The sequence below is a fragment of the Staurois parvus genome, unplaced genomic scaffold, assembly GCF_062004578.1.
Source record: "Staurois parvus isolate SC_StPar_1 unplaced genomic scaffold, SC_StPar_1.0 ptg000436l, whole genome shotgun sequence".
Classification (NCBI taxonomy): Eukaryota; Metazoa; Chordata; class Amphibia; order Anura; family Ranidae; genus Staurois; species Staurois parvus.
The window spans coordinates 6,831,315-6,853,053 of NW_028318232.1; the positions used below are offsets into that span (position 1 = coordinate 6,831,315).

General features: G+C 41.0%; 1 protein-coding gene across 2 annotated transcripts in view; it reads right to left on the reverse strand.

Moving 5' to 3' along the window:
* Nucleotides 1-21,739, reverse strand: part of XRCC6 (X-ray repair cross complementing 6) — a 223,278-nt gene that overhangs the window by 86,165 nt on the left and 115,374 nt on the right. For both annotated transcript variants that reach the window (XM_089687719.1, XM_089687718.1), the window contains exons 8-10: nucleotides 7,684-7,852; nucleotides 3,700-3,861; nucleotides 2,685-2,814 (exon numbers count right to left, since the gene is read on the reverse strand). In XM_089687719.1, coding sequence (XP_089543845.1) covers nucleotides 2,685-2,814; nucleotides 3,700-3,861; nucleotides 7,684-7,852 — 461 coding nt within the window. The remainder of the gene's footprint in view (nucleotides 1-2,684; nucleotides 2,815-3,699; nucleotides 3,862-7,683; nucleotides 7,853-21,739) is intronic.

Here is a 21,739-nt window from a genome sequence, read left to right on the forward strand (position 1 = left end):
AGCACTGCAGCCAGCATCAAAGCCATGAATGGATCATGAACTGGGGGGGACCCGTTACAACCAGGAATGCTACACGTGTGCTAGGGAGCCGACATGAATTGCAAGGGAGACTACATAGCTGAGGGTACCAGGTTGGGCTTTGGGTAGTCACAAACTGGCTGGATGGTTAAAGTGTTACTAAAGGCAGATTTTTTTTTTTTAAATTAAAATAACAAACATGTTATACACCACTTGCTGTGTGCAGTGGTAGTGCACAGAGTAGCCCCGACCCTCCTCTTCTCGGGTCCCCCACTGGTGACCCTGGTTCCTTCTCCCCTCTCTTCCCCTTCACACAGGTAAGGGGGAGTACAGGGAACTTAAAGATGCTTTTTACCTTAATGTAAGCAATGCATTAAGGTTAAAAAATGTTGTTAGATTTAGTATCACTTTAAGATGGCCAGAGCTCACTTTTTGTTTACAGCAAGAAAAATCCATGTGTCGCTTGTGGTAAGGAGCAGTGGTTACCTCATGCTGAATGGCGAGAACAAGAGACGAAGCAAGAACATACCTAATTTAATCAAGTGCATCACCAGTAAACAGATGGAAAATGGGGATAAGTGTGCCCAACAATCATAAGGGCTTGTTTACACAAGCTTTGCCCTCAGAACAGCGATCCCGCCCCCCCTTAGTCACTGGCTCTGATTAACAGCAGCAGGAGCCAATGGCCCCCGCTGCTGTATCTGAACCAATGGGAAGCAAGAGAGCCTCGACTCTTGTGCACATCGCTGGAATAAGATCAGGCTTAGGTACATATTTGGGGGGGCTACAGGGAAAGCTGCATTAAGGTTTTTTACCACTTTAATTGGTTATGTAGGGAAAATCTGACTGTAGAAAACAAGGAAAAATAGCTAGTAAAAACTGTAAACCTTTCTTAGAAGAGGAAAAAGGTCTCCATTCTTCCAGGACTCCAGCAAAAAACAGTGGCATTCTGAGTGTGGTTATAAAACGCTTAAGTGTAGCACACTAAAAGTTATAGAGGAAAGCCCATCCAAACAAGTAAAGTTGCACAAAGGGATGAGGTTTCCAGTCCAAATCCAAGGTTTAAGGGTGTTTTATTTTAAAGAATGATGTTCAATGACAGCAGTGCAGTCAGCTAGAATGGCGGCAGGCACTGTATCACATAAGATAAAAAGTTCCCAGTCCAAACAACCTAGCAAACTATAAAGCTCACGACTCATGGTGGGATGCAAAAGATGGCAATTGCAAAGTTCACATACCCATCTATATGGTCATGCATTTGGAGAGCAACTGCCAGTCAGAAAGCTGCTCTGAACCTTAGTATGTGCAAAGAAAGGGAAACCAACTCAAAAGATAGCCGACCTGTATGTGCAGACACCACCAGAAGTGATGGCATCTTACCAACATACTCAAAGCTTTGTCCTGCATTATGTAGTTGTACATAGTGTATCCCTTTATTCTGGGATTTTGCAGACTGATAGTGATTCAGCAAACTTTCTGCCTTTTCACCACAGATACCGCTTGGTCGGATGATGCAAGTACTTAAATAAATTTCCTTTGCTCATCTCTTCACTACAAAGGTCTGGGTTGAGGGCAGGCCCTTGGTGTCTTCACAATACAGGACAATTTGTGATGTCACAGCTGTGACCGCCTGCTGGTCCAAAGAGATCTTCAAGTTATCAGTTCCAGATGTACTGAGACAGGCTAACTGTCTTTCCGCCTAGCATACCTGCAAAGGTGGCTCTGATGACCATTAGCCAAGAGGGCTACTTTTCTGGCTAGAGCCTTTGTTTTATCATAAGACAGTAATGGCTCACCATGATAGATTGTGTCTTCTGTGACACACATTTATAACTTCAATTTCCCTAATGGCCGGTTCACACCATGCCCACACAGTACGTTCCTGTGCGATTCACTTGCAGTTCTATGCAGTGCAATTTCAGCCTATTCGTTTTGAATGTGCTAAAATCGCACTGCACCAAAAGTAGTGCATGCAGTACTGCAACCGGACTGAATGTTACAAAAGTACCACACGATCGGGTGTAGGCAGGTGCAGGCAAACATATGGAGCTTATGACATGCATTTAGGGTGTCCATTAACTTTGTACTGACAACCGATGCAGATTGCAAATGCAGTGCGTTCTGCATCGCACAAGAATGCACTCTGCGTTCCTGTGCGACTCAGACTGCATTCAGAACACACTCCATTTGCGATATGCAGCATGCGTCAATATAACTTTACATATTTGGATGGGCTTTCCACTATAAAACTTCTGTTGCACTGCACTGCAGCTTTTTAAATGTCTGCTCTATACTCCAGTGGAGTGCTAGTGGCATAAGTTTTGTGTTTTTTTTTCCACTTGGAGTAAAAGTTTTCCTGCATAGAAGTAGTGTTTACATTTTAGAGTTGTTATACTGGACTGGTCACTGTTTTTTGTTTACCAGTATACAAACCTCTTGTAGGCAGCAGTAAGAAAATAACTGTTGATCCTCACAGAAATCTTGTTGGTTGATCACCAGTTAAAAAATTAAAAATAAGCCTTACAAAACTAACACAACCCACACAAAGTAATATATTGCATTTTTGTTTTTAGTTTTAGATATGCTTTAAAAGTCCCATTCCAGTAAATTGACAACATGTCTTACATAAATGTGTTATACAGAAGTAGCAACAGATGATTACTAACCTGTATTTAAATCTCAATTTGTGCACAATTTCTTTCATTTTATCCACCTGTTCATCTCCGGCAGGAACTTTTTCTGTACCTCCAATTTTACGAATATCATCAGCAAATGGAATAAAAATGAGGTTGAAACCTGAAATTGAATATATTAACTATCATGCATCCTGCTAATGTATAGATTTCTAAAGAAAAAATGTAGAGAGAGAAATATATATGCTACCAACGTCAACCTCGCCTTTTGAAAATTTGGATTATGACGGATCAGAATTATAGCTCTGCAATCAGAAAAGCTCACATTCCAGATTGTAGAAATGTCCTTTTGAGTAAACAGGTGATGTACTGAACTGCTGCAAAAAGAATACTGCTTTTACACAGAGAGAAGCGTTACTATTATATTGTGTTAATACTGAGCCTATGATATGGAACAACCAACAGTGATACAGGTCCCCAAGCCCTTTGGTGTCCCTCTGTGCTGCACTAACCATGCCATATAACCCCTCCCTTTATTCCTTCTTTGAATAACTAATAATAGCAAAATAAATTTCTTACATTTTCAAAGAATTGCAACAGAAAGTTCTGCCCCGTCTACCACTATGCTGCAAACCTCTGCTCCATCATGATACACAGAAACACAGGGCAAAGATCGGAAATATCATTAATTCCAGTTATTGGTATGAATGACTGTCCATACCTCTCCCACAATGCTCCGGTAGCAGGAAGCAACCAGGTCATACTGCAGAACAGCATCAGAGGTGGAAATAGATTGTCCCCTCACCTTCCAGCTCATACTGTGCTCACAATATTGGAGCCACTCTATTTAGCATCATCATTTAAGGTTCCTGTTGTGCTGTACTGACACTATAGAGCAGCCTTGGCAGGGCAGAGCCACTGCTCTAATGCATTTGTGTTCAGGATCAAAACCCCATTGGAAGCACTTTAATCACCAACAATATCACGGCTTTTGTTTTCTTATCCTGTGAAAGAAATGTCAGTGGTTCAAACTACTTTGACCACTTACCTGGGGGTTTAATCTGTATATTGTCCTCATCAAGTTTTTCTTTTTGTGGCACCAAAGCCACAAACCGAGGGGGTGTATTCCTCCGAGGAGTACATCTGCAGATAGCCATCACTTGTTTTTCTAGGCATTTGATAAGTAATGCATGGAATAAGGTGCTGCTGCCTGAATGCATGTAAAAGATTAAGTGTCCAATGAATAATTATGTATAACATCACATCATGTAAACCACAAAAAGTAGTAATCTTTTTTTTCTTTTTTTTTTTAATAGTTAGTCTTACAGCAAGTCTCCTTCACTAAGTCCACGATGTTAAGATTTCTGAACACACTGGCCCAAAGTAACCTTCTCATTCACATCACTCCATTCCTATCAATATAACCATTTAGAATCTACCAATAAGCAATTCCAGTAATTAAAGCCAATAACCTCAGCGAGTAAGCACTGCAGCTGTGGTAACATCAGAACGTTCAATCATTTTACTTAAATATAGGTTTTCTGTGATCCACTGCTTTGTAAATTCTCGCTCCCTGCATCACAAATCCCCCTTAATGTACACCTGCTCTAAGAAAAACATTTTGGATGCCATTGCCAGCCTCTTTAAAGAATGCTGGATGATTATGGTTGATTCTGAGTCAGTAACACAAACGAAGGATATGGTAAATGAAAGTACGAGAAGAGTCAGATTTTGTAATCTCTGTGACTTGCTCTGACAAGCAAGTTAAAATACTGAAACCAACGCATCAGCATAATAGCCAGGCAACTAGTATATTCAGCAGTGATCAGGAAATGGCAGCCTCCATATTTCTAGTTTGCAGTTTTGAATCTGGTGACTGTGAAAAGCTTCTAAGGTTCTGGCATATTTTTTTTTACATCATGCTTTCTGCAAATGAAAAGCAGCAAGAATCCTTCAATGGATATTTAGAAGCAGCAACTAAACAAGGATTTTCACATAACCAGATTAGTGAAAAAGGGACTAAGGAAGAATGAAAGCCCTACTATGCACAAAAAGCATAGGCTATGCCTTCTGTATTCATCTGAAGGATGATTTTCAATTTTGACTTTAGTGTGCTTTTAAAACACTATACATGTAGGCACTTTAATGATACTGAATAAGCATTAGAATTACAATGTAATAACTAAACAGTGCCTTTGAAAGCTTTCTTTAGCAGCCCTAGTGCCCAGAATTGCAAGTCTAAACACATCCTGAAAATACTGGCCACCGCCATATGCCTATTGGATCATCGTTCTTACTGGTAGCTTTATTGGCCAGAAGGAATGCAAGTAAGGCAGACCAATACCGAAGCTAAAAGCGATCAAGAGGGACCACTTAATTTTAATCCATAAAAAGTGCACAAACAAGGAGTTATTTTAATGGCTGCATGCTTGTTAAAGACACATTACTAAGTATTGAAACCAGACAGCCAGGCAAATAACATTTTAGGAAGGAAGCTGGCAATGGCAGCCTGCATAGTTACATAGCTAATTAGACTTCCTTTAAATACCTCTTTTTCCACACACTAGAATTCATATGGCAGAGGAGAAAGTGAATTAAACTAATGTGAAAAGGACATTTTATTCTAACATATTAATGTGTCTTCTAGTTATCTTAAAGTGTCATTAATCCCACATTATTTAAAAAAAAAAAAAAAAAAACAACTATCAATTGCTGTATTACATGCTGTTCATACTCAGTCACTGTGAGATTTGTTTAGTATATTCTGCAAAAAACCTAGTAGCTAATGTGACTATAGAATCACACATGTGGGAGTATACACTCTGATAAATGACAGCTCACTCCCTCCTCCATGTCCTCTAAATGGGGGTGGGATGTTACATCTTGATTGATGGAGGCTTCACCTGCCTGTTATACTAAGACACAGGATAGATTGGCATGACAGCCTGGGACTGGCAGAAAAACTAGCGCAAAAAAACAACACACAGAATAAAAGAAAATGTACACATTTTTACTGAACCCAGTAGTAAATTACAGTTTTACACATAAAATTCAACCATATTATTCCTTTCTGCCCTACTGTTGCACACATTGTATTGTTCCCCAAAAGCAGAGGGACACTGAGGTCTAATTTTCGAAACGCTACGAGGGGCATTCAAGTCAAACTGGGACTTTTAATTTTACAGATATAAAAAGGGATGCAAGAATGGAGGTACTACATGCAGTAGTAAGCGGCAAGTGTGTCCTATTACTGATAGGCAGCACACGTTTTGGGCTAGTCCAGAGACCGTTAATCAACAGGGCAGACAACAGTGTTCATGCGTGCATGGAACAGTATGTGATGATGATGTTTCTTGTCAACGAAGGAATAAAACCCGCGGATATCTACAGAAGACTTCAAGCACAGTATGGTGATGAGGTGCTTAGTCACAGTAAGATATTTGAAAAGTGTAAATGTTTCAAAGATGGCCACATGGCCGTGGTGGTTCCCTGCGCACAGCAATGATTCCTGTGAATATTCACTGCATGGAACGTCTGATCCCGGATAATCAACGCATAACCTGACGTGAAATTGCACAAGAGACGAATCTTTCTGTGAGAACGGTGAACACAATCATTCGCCAACATTTGCATTTTTTAAAAGTTAGCACAGAAGAGTTGAAGTCTGCACTGCGTTGAAGGAACGTTTTGACAGGGAAGGCAAGTATTTTCTGGATTGCATCATTACATGTGATGAAACCTGGGCACATCATTTCACTCTGGAATTAAAACGAGCATCAATGCAGTGGAAGCATGTGGACTCACCAACACCAAAAAATTTTCAAACAATTGTTTCTGCAGGTAAAGTGATGGAAAGTGTTTTCTGGGACGAACATGGCGGTATTCATGTGGATTTTCTACCCCTTGGTGCCACTTTTAACAGTGAATACTACTGTCATGTTCTGAGTGATGTGCATATGCATCTGTGGAAAAAAAAAGCCTTGTTTGATCACTAAGGGTGTCCTGTTTAAGGACAATGCAGGAGCTCATACTGCTCACTGCACTACATGTACATTACAGCAACTTGGCTGGGAGGTATTGCCACATCCCCCTTACAGCCCGAACCTTGCTCCGAGTGATTTTCACCTGTTTGGATCCCTAAAAGAGTTCCTTGGAGGTCAGCATTTCAGCACTGACGACAAAATGAAGCAGGCTGTCCTAGGATGGTTTAGGTGACAAATTTTTTTCTATGCTGAAGCTTTCCAGACATTAGTTAAAACTCTGGGATAAGTGTATAAATGCAGCAGGGGAGTATGTAGAAAAAGAAATGCAGTTTCCATCCTTTTGTTGACATTTGTTATTTTATTATAGAAACGCAGAAGTACCGGTTTGACTAGAACACCCCTCATATTTAAACCATTAGCATGTGTTTGTACCTAATCCATTAAGGAAACTGTAAAAGCCTTCTTGGCTGGACTTGTACTAAGAAATCATCACTGACACCTATAGCTTTTGTTTGGGCAAATATATCCATCAGTATGGTCCCCAAATATGATTTGCACTATGAAAGCCAAAGAATAAAAAAATCAAATGTTATCCATTTGAAAAATTAAAGCCAAATAACTTCAAGCCTTTTTCACACTGATCTGGCATGCTTCCCTCACACTTTTTGTGTGGGTTAGCTGTGCTTTGCCATAGATATCTATTATGTTTTACAGTCTTGGTATGCTTTCTGAAAGCGCAACAAAAAACACGCAGGCAAGGAGAAGCGCACAGGATCAGTGTGAAAGGGGACTACACAAAAGACGGATTTGCTGCTATCTGTAGAAAAAGTCATAAGCAGCCATTTTGGAGTTGCATACGCAGCTCAAGAATGGGCAAATATTGTATATATCTATTATTCACCTAATGGAAAACTGAGACCAGAAAACAGCCCTCCGATAAGCAGAAATTAAAAACCTGTTTTATATTTATGTATTGCACAGTGTACAGTACAGAGAAGTGCCAGAAACTTCTCAACACTGTTTGATAGAAGAGATTCACTTTTACTCACCACTGACAAGGGATTCCTCTGGATATACAAATTGTGCAGGTCTTATAAAATGATAATTCTTCAGGAATGTGATTGGTTTAAACCCAATCAAGACCAAACTGGGGTCATCAAATCTCTTCAGCTCTTCTGTCTCCTCCTTTTCCAGAACAATCTGCCTGTTGCCATAAGTCTGTGCAAAAAAGAAGAAAAGTAATGAAGTAATCCAAAATATTTTACATACTTGTTCTGTGGAAAATGTAACAGGACATCATTATAAGAGAGGGGAAAGAAAGAAAGAAAGAGAGAAAGAGAGAAAGAGAGAAAGAGAGAAAGAAAGAAAGAAAGAAAGAAAGAAAGAAAGAAAGAAAGAAAGAAAGAAAAAAGAAACAGATTAAAATTTAAAAAGGGAGTCTTTTTTAACCAGCATCTTTTCTACTTTATGATAGTTTTTTTTTCTATTAACAACCTTTTAGTCTGAGCATGACCTACATGAAAGTTTATTTCCTACATTCAATTGCTTTAAGTTCTATTATACTAGAATTTCTCCTGACTAAGCACAGTATCACACACACTCTAGAAAGAAAACCAGAAAACAAGTTGGTATTAAACAAGTGGAGATTAACTTTCACAAGTTCCATACCCAAACAAAAAGTTTAAAATAGAAAAACAGTATTTTTTAATCTGTGCCTTTCATTAAAAATAAATAGATCAAGAAATTTGCAAATGCGTACGTAAATCTGAAGGAAAGCAGCACTGTAATCAAGCCTAAAATGCTGTGATGCTTATCAAGTCCTCTGCATGTCATTAAAATATTCCATACAATAAAGATCTCGAAAAATTGACGGTTAAATGGAAAAAAAAAGGAATATTAAAAAACCCCATTAATATTATGTACATATGCTGAAATAAAAACACTACCGACTGTACATTAAATGATATATAAAGTTGGGGAAAAACAGAGCTAGAGAAAGACTCTGGAATAATGATTTAAAGTAGGCTTAGCAGAACCACTTGATGGCAAATGACAGTAGAAACATTTAAAATACTCGGAAACATAAAAAGTGAGATGAAGTATGATATACTAGTTTTTTTATTGCCCGTGTCAATTGTGGTATCACATTGTAAGAGACAAAGCAGTTATGGACAGGTTTGCAAGGTGGACAATTAGATTTAATAAAAAAAAATAAATGTATTAATTTACAATAATTTTTCATAACAAACTGGTCAGAAATCAAAATGACGATCAGGAAAAATTAAAGCTGAATCAGTATTAAAGTCAGGTGACCAGCATTTTTAAGAGAGAGGACAGCAATGGGAGCTTTCATAAGGTTACATTCACATGAGTGGCCAATGGCAGATGGTTTGCCATGTTCAGAATCAGGTAAATTCAGCCTCTGGGGCAGAGGTAGTATTCATGAACCGTGTCAAGCTCAACCTCACCACAAAACAGCACAAGTCTATAGTAACAGATGGTAGAACAATATAATTGACGTTTTTAGGTGGAGGGATATTTGTAACAAGGTGGTCTGTAAGACTATGCCAGCCTTCTATAATGATTTTATGATGCACAAGTCGTTATATGGTTTTTAGTAAAACTTGATTTAGAGGTTTTGTAGACCTTTTTTCAGTACCTTAAAAAGCCCAAATACTTGGTTTGTTTTGCATGTCTAATGTAAAGGGATTGCGGTAACTCCCCTGTTGAAGCGTTTTTACCAGTTTCTGAAAGTTAAGATTATGTAAACTCAGCATTTCATATTCCTGTCATGTGCCTGCCGTACTTGTATGAAAAAGTATCCTGTTCCCTTCATGTGAGATCCCTGGCGTTCCTGCCAGTCCCTCTGCTCTCATATTAAAAACTGACTACACTAGGCATGAGAATACTGCATGCTCTTCTCCAATGATTAGACTTCTGCTCACACAACCCCTCTGCACAGCCACTGTGCTGCTGTATCTCCTCCCCCAGCTCTCTGTTCTCAGCTGCATAAGGAGCTTAGAGGGTATGTGATCACTTATAAAAATGGGAGGAAAAAGGTATATCTATAGACAAATGTGTTTCCTTTTATTTCCATTGTAAAACAACCCATGCAGTTTAAAAGGTGAGGGTTTAATTTAAGAAACAGGCCTTTTATTTTTGCATGAGTTAACGCTGCCCATTCTTCTTGGCAAAATGCATCCAAGTCTTGTAAATTCTTTGGTTTTCTAGAATGAAATGCACAATGGCTTAATTAGGTTGGAATCAGGACATTTTGAAGGCCACTCCAAAACCTACACATTTATTCTGTTGCCGCCACTCTACGGTCGACTTGGCCTTATGCTTTGGATCATTGCCATGTTGGAAAATCTATGTGCAACCCATGTGCAGATTCCTGGCTGATATATTATTATTATACAGTATTTATATAGCGCCAAAAGGTATGCTCAGCGCTGCACATTTTCCTTTAATAGTTACATAAAAGTTGCATAAAAACAAGTCAAGTAAAACTGAAGAAAAAAAACAAAAAACACACAAAAACCTACTTTTTTTTTTTTACCAAAAAACACAACTTTTTGTGCCTGTTGCACACATTTAAAAAGAAAAAAAAAAAAAACATTCTCAGCATGAAGATTAGTTAAACTCCCAAACATTATATATTTGTGAAAGCAGGCACCCTGGAGAATATAATGGTTGTAATTCCAATATTTAATAAAACACGATAGAAAGCTTAAAGCCGGCTTGTGAAGTGTACACACACTCCTGGCATCTGCAGCGCCCAGGAGTGTGTGTGTAAAACCCCCGCCTGCCACTGCCGTAAGGGATACAGCCGTGGAGGTAAAAGGGGCAAAATATAGAATAAAATACAAACCAGTTTTTTTTTTAAACAATGGCTAAAATACAAAAGAAACATTTTTACGTCTTTTTGTTTATAGATTATGAAGAAAGTATTTGCAAGCCAACACTTAAAAACACCCAAACCCCCAAAAATGTACAAATTACTTTATCTTAATAACAAAGTTACCACCAAATAAACTGTGAAAATGAAAAAATTGCTCTGGTCCATCATTATATAAGGGTAAAAGAGCTGAAGCGGTTAATGTGGAACTAAACTGTATCTGCACACCACAAACTGAAAATGTTATTTAATTCATTTTTAATATTCAAAGCAAACTCACCCACCCATCTATGTTTCTATGCTTTGTTTTGTTGAGAAATCACTTTGGAAAAACACACCCCTAGCACTTCTAGCCATAGCCATCTTAAGGGCAGATGATTCATGTAGCATTTACTTCCTGGAATCTACCTGCCTTTAGCTCAGACATGCAAGCAGGAGGAAGTGCTTAGCTGAGAAAGCCTCTTTTCCCACTTGAGGAAAAAAAAAAAAAAAGCTCAAGACTCGTGGGATGCATGAACATTTTGGCCTAGGCCAGTAACTAGAAAGCAACTGAAAAAAAATGCAAAACAAATTGGTTAACTAGACCAGTGTTTCTCAACCTTTTTCCAGTCAGGGCACCCTTGAAAAGCATTTTCAGTCATGACACACCCCTGTCCAAGGCTTGATTCACATTACATGTGTCGTGGAATGCACACGAAATCGCGCTTATTCCTGGCAAGCAGACAAATGCTCTGCTCTTTAGGGGTACCACATACATTGGCAAACCCAGGGTGTTTTTGGTGTGGTGCAATTTAGATGTGAACCAAGGGCTTGTTCACCTATGAGGTTGGAGGAAGGAAAACCATGCAACTGAGCTGCTTTTACCACCCCCAACTGCTTCCCCTTTAGCTGCAGAAGCAGCAGCTGAGGGTATACACATGATGTGACCGCAGCTGAAAGTATACCTTCAGGTGAATGGCGTTGAACTACAACCATCCCGCCACTGTGCGCACATTGTACGCGGTTGTGGTGTGGTGATGCTGCTCTTTACAGGGTTAAAACAGGTGGTAAGGAGGCAACATACTGCCTCTTTACCACCTGTCAAATGCCTCCGAAAAGTGATGTGAGCGTGGATTGCTTTTCAGAGGAGCAGCAATCCTTGCTGCTATTATGAACAAGTCCTAAAAAAGCAGTTCCGAAAGGAAAGGAATAGGGGGCTAGAAGCTTCATAATGCAGGGAATGCATACTAAATGTGGGTATACTTTAGTGCTACTTTTGCTCCATGAACAGCAAGCACCCTGCATTATCTGATGTTATTTCAATGATTCTCTCAGGTATCCTGGCCTACCATTGTAGTGGCTGATCTCTTTGATTAGGTTCTGTTATCTTCCAAGTATGTTTGGATATCACTGTACACGTGTTGTTATCTTCCACTATTGTACAAAACCTTTTGGATCATTTTTGTACTTGTATTTACAATAGTAAATTTCAATAAAATCTTTATGGAAAAAAAAGGTTAAAACAAGTAAATATAGGATACCTTCCTAACTATTTAATAGCGCTAGCAGCATAAACATTAGAAATAGTTATTGTTGATTGAGAGAGTTTAGTTCCACTTTAATAAAGATAATGACCTAAAAACAAACATTGGATTTTTTTCTGGTACTATTATAGCCTGTCGCATTTCCCCAAAGGAGAACAAAGCATTTCCAGTTGGTCATGTGCTAATTTGGAGGGTGACCTATAATAAAAACCCCCACAGCATTTTGTACACGTAATGGATTTTAAACAGCAACTGAATTCACAAATGACCCTAACACTAAGAACTTTGTGTAAACCAGAGGGACTGTAATATAAACCATTTCAGTGTCAGGTGTCGTTGTGGACTGGTAAGCTGGTATGCCAATACAGCCCTCCTCAGACTGGCTAATCTTAAAAGCAGACATACACCAAAACAATGGGTGCAAAGGCCTAATACATTATCAGATAAAACTTTATAAAAAACTTGATAAAAGACAATGAATGCATATTCACAATAGCCAAGAGCTAAACCAGTGGTATACACCAGACCCAAGTGGCAGGGTACTCCTCAAATGAATGAATATCACCATGGTGTACACTGGTGTCACTTAGATTCACAAGCTAGCACGTTTCAAGGGACTAACCCTCTTTTTTTAAAGCATCTGAAGTTGAAATTTTTGCAATTTTTTTGTTATATGCGAATAGGTCTAACTTGTTTCCATACTAAAAATCATCATTTTTGGGGTGACTCCAGATCAGATGCACGAACGCGTTGGGGCATCTGGACAATGCTGCATTCCATCATTAAATGCATGCCCACCATCCCCATCTTACAGATAAGCGGGAAGAAGAGATAGGTCCCCAAATAGCAGTTCAGGCAAATCAGGAGAAAGCAAGGGGTCTAAACCCTTCCCCGCAAAACAGGACCAAATTCTACAAATAACTGCATGTTGTTGCAATGCAGCATCTGCACTGAAGTAGAGTTACACCTTCACATAAAAAAAAAAAGTGCAAAGTGTCGAGAGATAGAATGAGGGTGTATAAGGTTGAATGGGACCTACAGGACACTAACTAGAATGCCACAATTATGGCCTGGTCAAGGTAAAGAATGAGGGTCAGAGAACGCATAGGCTAAAAAAGATGTTTGAGCACGGTAGGATCACAGGTGGAAAGCAGCGGGAGCCACCCAAGAAATCTTGGCAATAAGTCACCATGCTCTAAGGTCAGGATCTAGGAAAGGGAGGGTAGACTAAAAGCCTTGCCAGAAAAAAGAAAATTGGCAAACTGTAACCATGGAAGATATAGGAAAGGATGTGCTGGGGCTTAGGATAAGGCCTGGGGGCTAAACTAGGGTGATCATATCAGAGCAAAAACAGGGTAGTTAGGGTTCTAGGCTGTGTAACTAACCTTCTTGAGTAAAAGGGAATTATAAACTGATAGCCTGAGGGAAATGGGCTACCATTATGTCATCTTAAAGTTCTTCTACAGGCAGAATTTTTTTTTACCTTAAAGTGGTTGTAAAGGGTATTTTTTTTTTACCTTCATGCATACTATGCATGAAGGTAAAAAACCTTCTGTGTGCACCTGCACCCCCAGCCTCCTGAAAAAACTACCTGAGCCTCATCCTGACCCAGCTATGTGAACAAGAACCTTGGTTCTCCTCGGTCTCTCCCTCCTCACTGGCTGAGACAGCCAAAAAAGACACTGACTCCCCCGCTACTGTCAATCACAGCCAGTAAGCCAAAGAGAAAGTGGAGGCAGGGCCCAGCCATGCTTCATGTGTGAATGGTCAGAGAGCAGTGGCTCAGGAGCAAGCCTGCTCAGGTGCCCCCATAGCAAGCTTCTTGCTTGGACACTAGGCAGATGGGAGAGGCCAGAATAACTTTAAAGCATTCCCAACAGTAAGGTAAAAATGTTTCAATGGAAGGATCGCTCCCCACCCCCCCTTCATACTTACATCAGTTCTATCTTGATCTAGCGCTGTGCCCATCTGTAGCAGTGCTGGTCTCTCTCCCCTCACTGGTCAGACAGGCAGCAGCAGGACAGAAGGAGCCATTGGCTCTGCTGCTGACAATCAAATCCTGCAAGCAGACAGTGGGGGGTAGGGCTCAGCCCGGCTCAGGAGCGAGCCCATAGGTGCGCCCTCATAAGAAACAGCTTCTTATGGTGGCAGTGAGGAGAAAAAGGAGTCTGGAGTGCCAATGGTGGACCCCAGAAGAGGAGGTTCGGGACTGCTCTGTGCAAAACCATTGCACAGAGTCGGTAAATATAGCATGTTTATTATTTTAAAAAAAGGGAAAAGAAAAAAAAACTGAAGTGGGTATCAACAAAAAACGTTTTGGTGCTGGTAGACTATCCAATTGACTCCATAAAAGGAACAAACATTTTAGTGGGGAGAAGGCTTTTTAGCAGCTTTGATGGGCTGCCAGATCAACCAGGGGAAACCAGAGGGAAAAAGGCCTAAAAAAAGAAAAATGATTGGTAATTTGCAATACATTACATTATTGTTTTCTGTTTAATACCACTTTTTTAAAATAAATCTATAGTAACCAACATATGGAAGTAACTTTCCTATATAATGGTAGAGAGTAATCTCAAGGCATCTCTGCCAGAAAGTAAGTTTTGTTTATTTAGGCAGAATTATAAATCGGGGAGGAGAGAGAGGACAGCAATTATGGTAGATTGCCCCATCGGAGTCCAGAAGTGGTGCAGCTAAAAGTCTTAGAAGCACTAAATCAGAAGCCAGAAAGGAACCTCTGGTGTGGAGGTGAGAAAAAAAAATGCCAAACTAGAATAGGTAAGTGCTAACGTAACACAAGTGTAATAATGTAGCAAATTAGGCCAAATAGTGAGACAATACTAACCTATTTAGAACTGCAAAGTACATGGCGATTCCATAATTTCCTCAGAATTGAATGAGTACATATTTTTTTCCTCTGCTTGATCTGCAAAAACAGTTGCAATTGACTAGTTTTCTTTTTTTAAGTGTTTCTTAAAGCCAGAAGGTTGGAATGTTAAATGAAAATAGTTTTGAGGCATGTCTGTGATTAGTTTATTTTCAGCACAATTAAATGAACATTTTCCAAGCGTGGTGATTGCATTTCATACCATACCATTTTTTGCCAGGGGCTGTAATAGGAAATTCTCCTCCAAGACAGGTGATAATTATCTAAACATAATAGCCAAAAATTGGTGTCTCACACAGTGGTGAAACAGCAAAGAAAGAGGGATGCATCACTGTGTCCAGTGATGCATTCCAAGAAGAGGATTTTACAGGCAAATGAAAAATCCAAAATTTTTTTTATTGTATATTTTGGGACAATTATTATTATACAGGCTTTATATAGCGCCAACAGTTTGCTCAGTGCTTTACAATATAATGGGAGACAATACAGCAACAATACAGCTCAATACAAGAGGGATAAGAGGGCCCTGCTCCTCGGAGCTTACAATCTAGGAGGGAGGGGCTAGTGGTATAAAAGGTAAAAACTGTGGGGGATGGACTGGTAGGAAGAGTAGAAGATTCCATTATTAGCTAATGGCAGGATAGCCTTCCCTGAAGAGATAGGTTTTCAGAGATCGCCTAAAAGTGAGCAGAGTAGGCGATAGTCTGATAAATTGGGGTAGAGAGTTCCAGAGGATGGGGGAAGCTCTGGAGAAGTCCTGGAGATGAGCATGGGAGGAGGAGACAAGGGAGCTAGAGAGCAGGAGGTCGTGCGAGGAGCAGAGAGTACGGTTTGGGTGATATTTGAAGACAAGATCGGTGATGTAATTTGGGGCAGAGTTATAAATGGCTTTATATGTTATTGTTAATGTTTTGAATTGTATCTGTTGGGCAATGGGAAGCCAGTGGAGGGATTGGCAGAGAGGGGTGGCTGATGCAGAACGGTTAGTAAGGTGGATGAGTCTGGCAGCAGCATTCATGATAGACTGAAGAGGGGACAGCCTGCGATGAGGTAGGCCAATGAGGAGGGAGTTACAATAGTCAAGGCGAGAGATAACAAGGGAGTGAATAGGTTGCTTAGTGGTTTCCGAGGTTAAGAACGGCCGTATCTTGGAGATGTTGTGGAGGTGAAGTCTACAAGATTTAGACAGCGATTGGATTTGGGGCTGATAGGACAGATGGGAGTCCAGGATTACACCTAGTACCCTGGCATGAGGGGAGGGACCGATGATTGTGTTATTGATCGTGATGGAGAAGTCAGATGAGGGGGCACGGGCTGAGAGGAAATACTAAGAGCTCAGTTCTGGAAAGATTGAGTTTGAGGAAGTGGAGTGACATCCATGCCGATATGTTGCTTAGTAATGCGAGAGGAGACTGAAGGGGTGAGGTGAGGGGTAGAAAGATAGATTTGTGTGTCATCAGCATAGAGATGGTACTTAAAGCCGTGGGAGTTTATCAAGTGACCAAGGGAAGAGGTGTAAATGGAGAAGAGAAGGGGTCCAAGGAAGGAACCTTGAGGGACCCCTACAGAAAGAGGAAGTGGAGAGGAGGAGGCAGAGTTATAGGTAACACTGAAGGAGCGCTGCGATAGGTAGGAGGAGAAGCAAGAGAGAGCAGAGTCTCTGAGGCCAATGGAGTGGAGTTTTTTGAGGAGGAGGGGATGGTCAACTGTATCAAAAGCCGCAGAGAGGTCAAGTAGTAAGAGTATGGAGTAGTGGCCATTGGTTTTAGCTCTTAGTAGATCATTACTGACTTTTAGTAGGGCAGTTTCAGTGGAGTATAGGATGGAAGAAGAGGGTGACCGTAGTAGTTGTGAGGGGACAGGATCCAGGGGGCAGGTAGTGAGACAGGCTTCTGAGAAAACCTTAGTGACCTCTTCGGTAGTAGCAAGGTCAAAAGAGGAAAGTGTTGAGGGAGGTTTAGTATAAGATATGCTAAGTGGGATGGATTTCTGTGCAGTGGCGATGCCCCTACGAATTGCATCAATATTGTTATTGAAATAATTTGCAATCTTCCTGAGCAGTGAGTGAGGTGCTGGGTGGAGATGGAGGTGCAGAAAGTAGAGCGTTAAAAGTAGAGAAGGGACAACGAGGACTGGATTACAAGTTATTGATGAGAGTGACAAAGTAGGCTTGTTTGGCAGCATGGAGGGAGGAATTGTATGTTAAGAAAGCAGATTTATATAAGGTGAATGCTTGGTGAGATTTGGTTTTACACCACAATCGCTCCAGCGCACGACTATGTCGCTTAAGATTTCTGGTGTCATCAGTCTGCCACGGTTGTAATGGTCAGGGCCTGATGCTTCGTGTTGTTAGAGGAGCAAGTGAGTCTAATGTGGATGAAAGCGAACTGTTGTAGACAGCAGTGGCCAGGTCAGGGCAGGGCAGGACAGGGGAGAGATTCTGTCATAGAGTTGGTCGGTTGCAGAGTGGAAAGGAGCAGGGTTCAAGTTGTGAAGGTTTCTGCGGGTAATTCTGCTTGGAGGGATAGGTGTTTGAAGATGAGGACACTGTGAAGGTGATGAAATTGTGATCAGAGAGAGGAAAGGGGGTGTTTGTGAGGTTGTAGGGAGTGCAAAGACGGGAGAAAACAAGGTCTAATGTATTCCCATCAGAGTGAGTAGAGGACTGTATACATTGTGCTAATGCAAAAGATGAGGTTATGTTGAAGAGTTGGGATGTAGCCGGGTTGTGGACATTAATGGGGATGTTAAAATCTCCAAGAATGATAGTGGGTAGTTCAGAGGAGAGAAAGTAGGGTAGCCAGGCGGAGAAATCATCAAGAAAGCGGGACACCGGTCCAGGAGGCCGATAGATCCCTGCAATCTTCAGAAAAATGGGAGAAAGCTGAATGCAGTGAGTCTCAAAAGAAGAGAAGGATAGAGAGGGAGGGTTATGGAGGACTTGAAAGGTGCTCAGTGGGGATAGAAGTAAACCAACCCCTCCTCCTTTCCGACCACTGGGTCTGGGTGAGTGGGTCCAGAGGAGGCTTCCATAGGAAAGTGCTACGGAAGAAGAATCTGCTGCTTGAAGCAAGGTTTCTGTAATTGCTAGTAGTAGGTTAAGGGAGCGGGAGACAAAAAGGTCATGGACAGAGGTGAGCTTATTACAGACAGAGCGAGAATTCCAGAGCACACATGAAAAAGGGAGGGTGGTTTTTGGGAGCACGGTGACTGATATTAAAATTGAGGGGATTGCAGCTATTCCTGGAAGGAGGGTGCCTGGTGTGGGGGTGAAATAGAGGAGGACCAGGGTTTGGGGAGATATCCCCAGAGGTTAGGAGAAGAAGGGTGAGGAAAATAACAAGGGAGCGGGATGTATAAGTGTACATGCTTTCCAGTCCTGGTGTTTGAGTCAGCAAGAGAGTAAAGTATCAGCAGGAGGTGATGACAGCAGTATTAGGGAGATGGTAGCAGTGAGGGTGAGATGTATAAGTTTTGGGGTGGAGCAGAGGGGTAAAGAACTCAGATTTTGGGAACGCAGGATAGTAATATGAAAAGGAGACGTAGAGGTGACATATTACAAAGGTACACGGAGCAGGACTCAAGACTTGTAGGAGATGTTTCCCAGAGTGTTTGCTTGCAGTCTATCCAGCGCGCAGTAGAGTTCTTTGTTGTATCTTCCTGCTGCTTGAGTTATCCTGCTTTAGTTAAACTGCTGTGTTCAACTGCGTCTCCGCACTCCAACAAAAACTCCACTCACACAGAAAACTGAACCCCATCTGCGACTCTGCCCCCCCCCCCCGTCAGTGACCTCCCCCTATGAGCTGATCTAAATTTATAGGGAGATGGTCAAATGAGCATTCTTCTCCGCCCCAATTAGGAACTGATAAGGATCACATGAATTGGGGGGATGTTTCACAAACACAGACCAGACACAGGCCACAGTCATAAAAAGAGTGCAACAAGGAGGTGAGAACTAACCAACACAGACAAAAATATATACACTATTTGTTCTGAGATTTGCAGAAAGAATATGCATTGTTGAAGCTGCAGTTTAGAGTGGAGAAAGCAGATGAGAGCAGCAATTTACCCAGAGATAGCAGGAGTCTATGCGTTGTTGAGGTTGCAGTTTAGAGTGGAGAATGCAGATGAGAGCAGCAAAGACAAAGAATGTCCTTATATTCATTATGAAAACGGATGTCCTAAGGCACTGAACATGAGGACGGAAACATGTCAAAAGACCAAACCAAACAGGTTTGAACCACATGCAGCAGGTAGCAACATACCAACCAAAGATTGTGTCCTCAGACTTCAGGAAGTACAAAGAAGGAATCCAGCTTACAAATAGCAGCAGTCGACCTCAAACAACATCTGATAGCACATACCACATCCAAATAGGAAGATCCTCATCCCCTGGCATCTGCGGCGTAGGACAGAAAAGTGAAAAGTCCTGGCTGAGATGAAATTAATAAACCTCCTTAGGTGAAAATTACATCAGAGGCTATAGAACCACCTTGTCTCGTGGGGCATCAGGAACTGTTCCAGGAAGAGCAGCCAATTACTAAAACTGTGAGCTGAAGTACTGGCAACCAGGATATAACCTGAGTCAGAAGGACTAAAAGAATAACCCAGATGGGTTCAAACAGAGATTCCTGAAATACAAAAAGTACCGAGTTAAGGTCCCATGAAATCAATGGAACAGTACATTGTAATGTACAGCGCTGAGCGAACTGTTGGCGCTTTATAAATACTGTATTAATAATAATACATGTGAGGCCTTGCACAAAGGCACATGCGAAATAATGGGAAAAAATTGGTTCCAAGGAAGAGCTGTTAAGGCTGAAATCTGACCCATGATTGTACACATGGCCAATCCCAGATTAAAGAAAACAAAAACGAACAAAAAAACCCCCACAAAATTGTTAGGAAGAATCCTCTAGCATTAAACCAAGCAATGAAGATTTTCATGTTCTGTGGTAAATCTTCCAACAAGTCGCCTACCAATCCTGCAGTAGGCCCAGAAAGGCAGAACCACAGACTTCCCCACCTCTCAAGACCCTGGGTTAAACAGCCATGTCGTTAAACACTAGCAAATGCAAGAAGTATGAAAGATCAGACCTTGAAACAGAAGGTCAGGTCGATCTGGAAGATCCAATGGTCTGAGCCAAAATGTTCACAATGTCATAGCACCAAGTTCTCCTGGTCCAGGACAGAGCAATCAAAAACACTGAAAGCTCTTCAACAATAAAGGCAGAAACTGTAACAGTGGGAAGTTTTAAATGAGTGAAACCGCTAATTTAGTAATGACACCATAGTATCAACTGCAAACATTTGATGACCCCTGGTCCTGGAAACGAATATATTTATTTGCCCAGTGAACCAGACACTCGGGGTGTCCAACTGGAAACATTGTTATTTGAACACCTCTGGATGAAGAGTCAACACCCCCAAAGAAAGCGGTAGACGGCTGAGGAAAATGCCAGCCAGTTTTCCATGTCTGGAACTTGTACAATGGACAATGCAGGAATGTGGAGGTCCCCCTAGACTGGATGAAATCCACTTTCCCCCTAGCAGCTCACCTCTTGGCACCTGCTGGATGAAGTATGTATACCACCACCATGGCATTGTGAATTTTTTACCCAAATCACCCTATATTCATGGATGTTGATGGGCAATGACCTCCCCCCTGCAGTAATCAAGTCCCCTGGACTTTGTCCAGAACTCCACCCAAAACCAAACAGGCTAACGTCTGTCAACTGGACCCTCCCGGATAAAAGAAGGAATCATTTCCTATCTCCAGCATCTGTGAGGAGATCCACCAGCCCAGAAACAGCCTTGTGCTGGAGTTGATCGACATCAGGGAATTCAACAATGGAATTCTCCTGTGCCATGTTGCTAGACATTCTGATAAAGCGGCAAAGAATGCCTCGAGATAGGGTACCATCTGTCCATGTACCATGTAAAGGGAAATGAGAGATTTACGGAGTCTAAAATAACAAAAATAAGTGCAATGCTATTTCAAACCAAATCTGTGCAATTATAAAATATCTATATTCTAAATAAATATATATATATATATATATATATATATATATACACACACAGTTGCAAGAAAAAGTATGTGAACCCCTTGGGATTACGTGGAGTTTTGCATGAATTGGGCATAAAATGTGCTCTGAACGTCATCTAAGTCACAACAATAGAAGAACACAGTCTACTGAACATAATACTACACAAACATAAGATAGCTCCTTAACATATATGCTTAAAATATGAGCTTCTCTTTTCTTCAAGTGCAACTGGTAAATTTCCCCACAGTACTCCAAATCATAAAAGTAAAGATAGCATGTAAATATATATATAAAATAAATACATATTCATTTATACACTCACCGGCCACTCTGTTAGGTACACCTGTTCAATTGCTTGGCAACACAAATTGCTAATCAGCCAATCACATGGCAGCAACTCAATGCATTTAGGCATCTAGATGTGGTGAAGATGACTTGCTGAAGTTCAAACAGAGCATCAGAATGAGGAGGAAAGGGGATTTGACTTTGACTGTGGCATTGTTGTTGGTGCCAGACAAGCTGGTCTGAGTATTTCAAAAACTGCTGATCTAACGGGATTTTCACACATACACACACACATATTATATAGGATTTATATAGTGCCAACAGTTTGCTGAGCACTTTACAATATAAAAAGGGAGACAATACAGCAACAATACAGTTCAATACAAGAGGGTTAGGAGGACCCTGCTCCTTGGAGCTTACAATCTAAGAGGGAGGGTCTGGTGGTACAAAAGGTAAAAACTATGG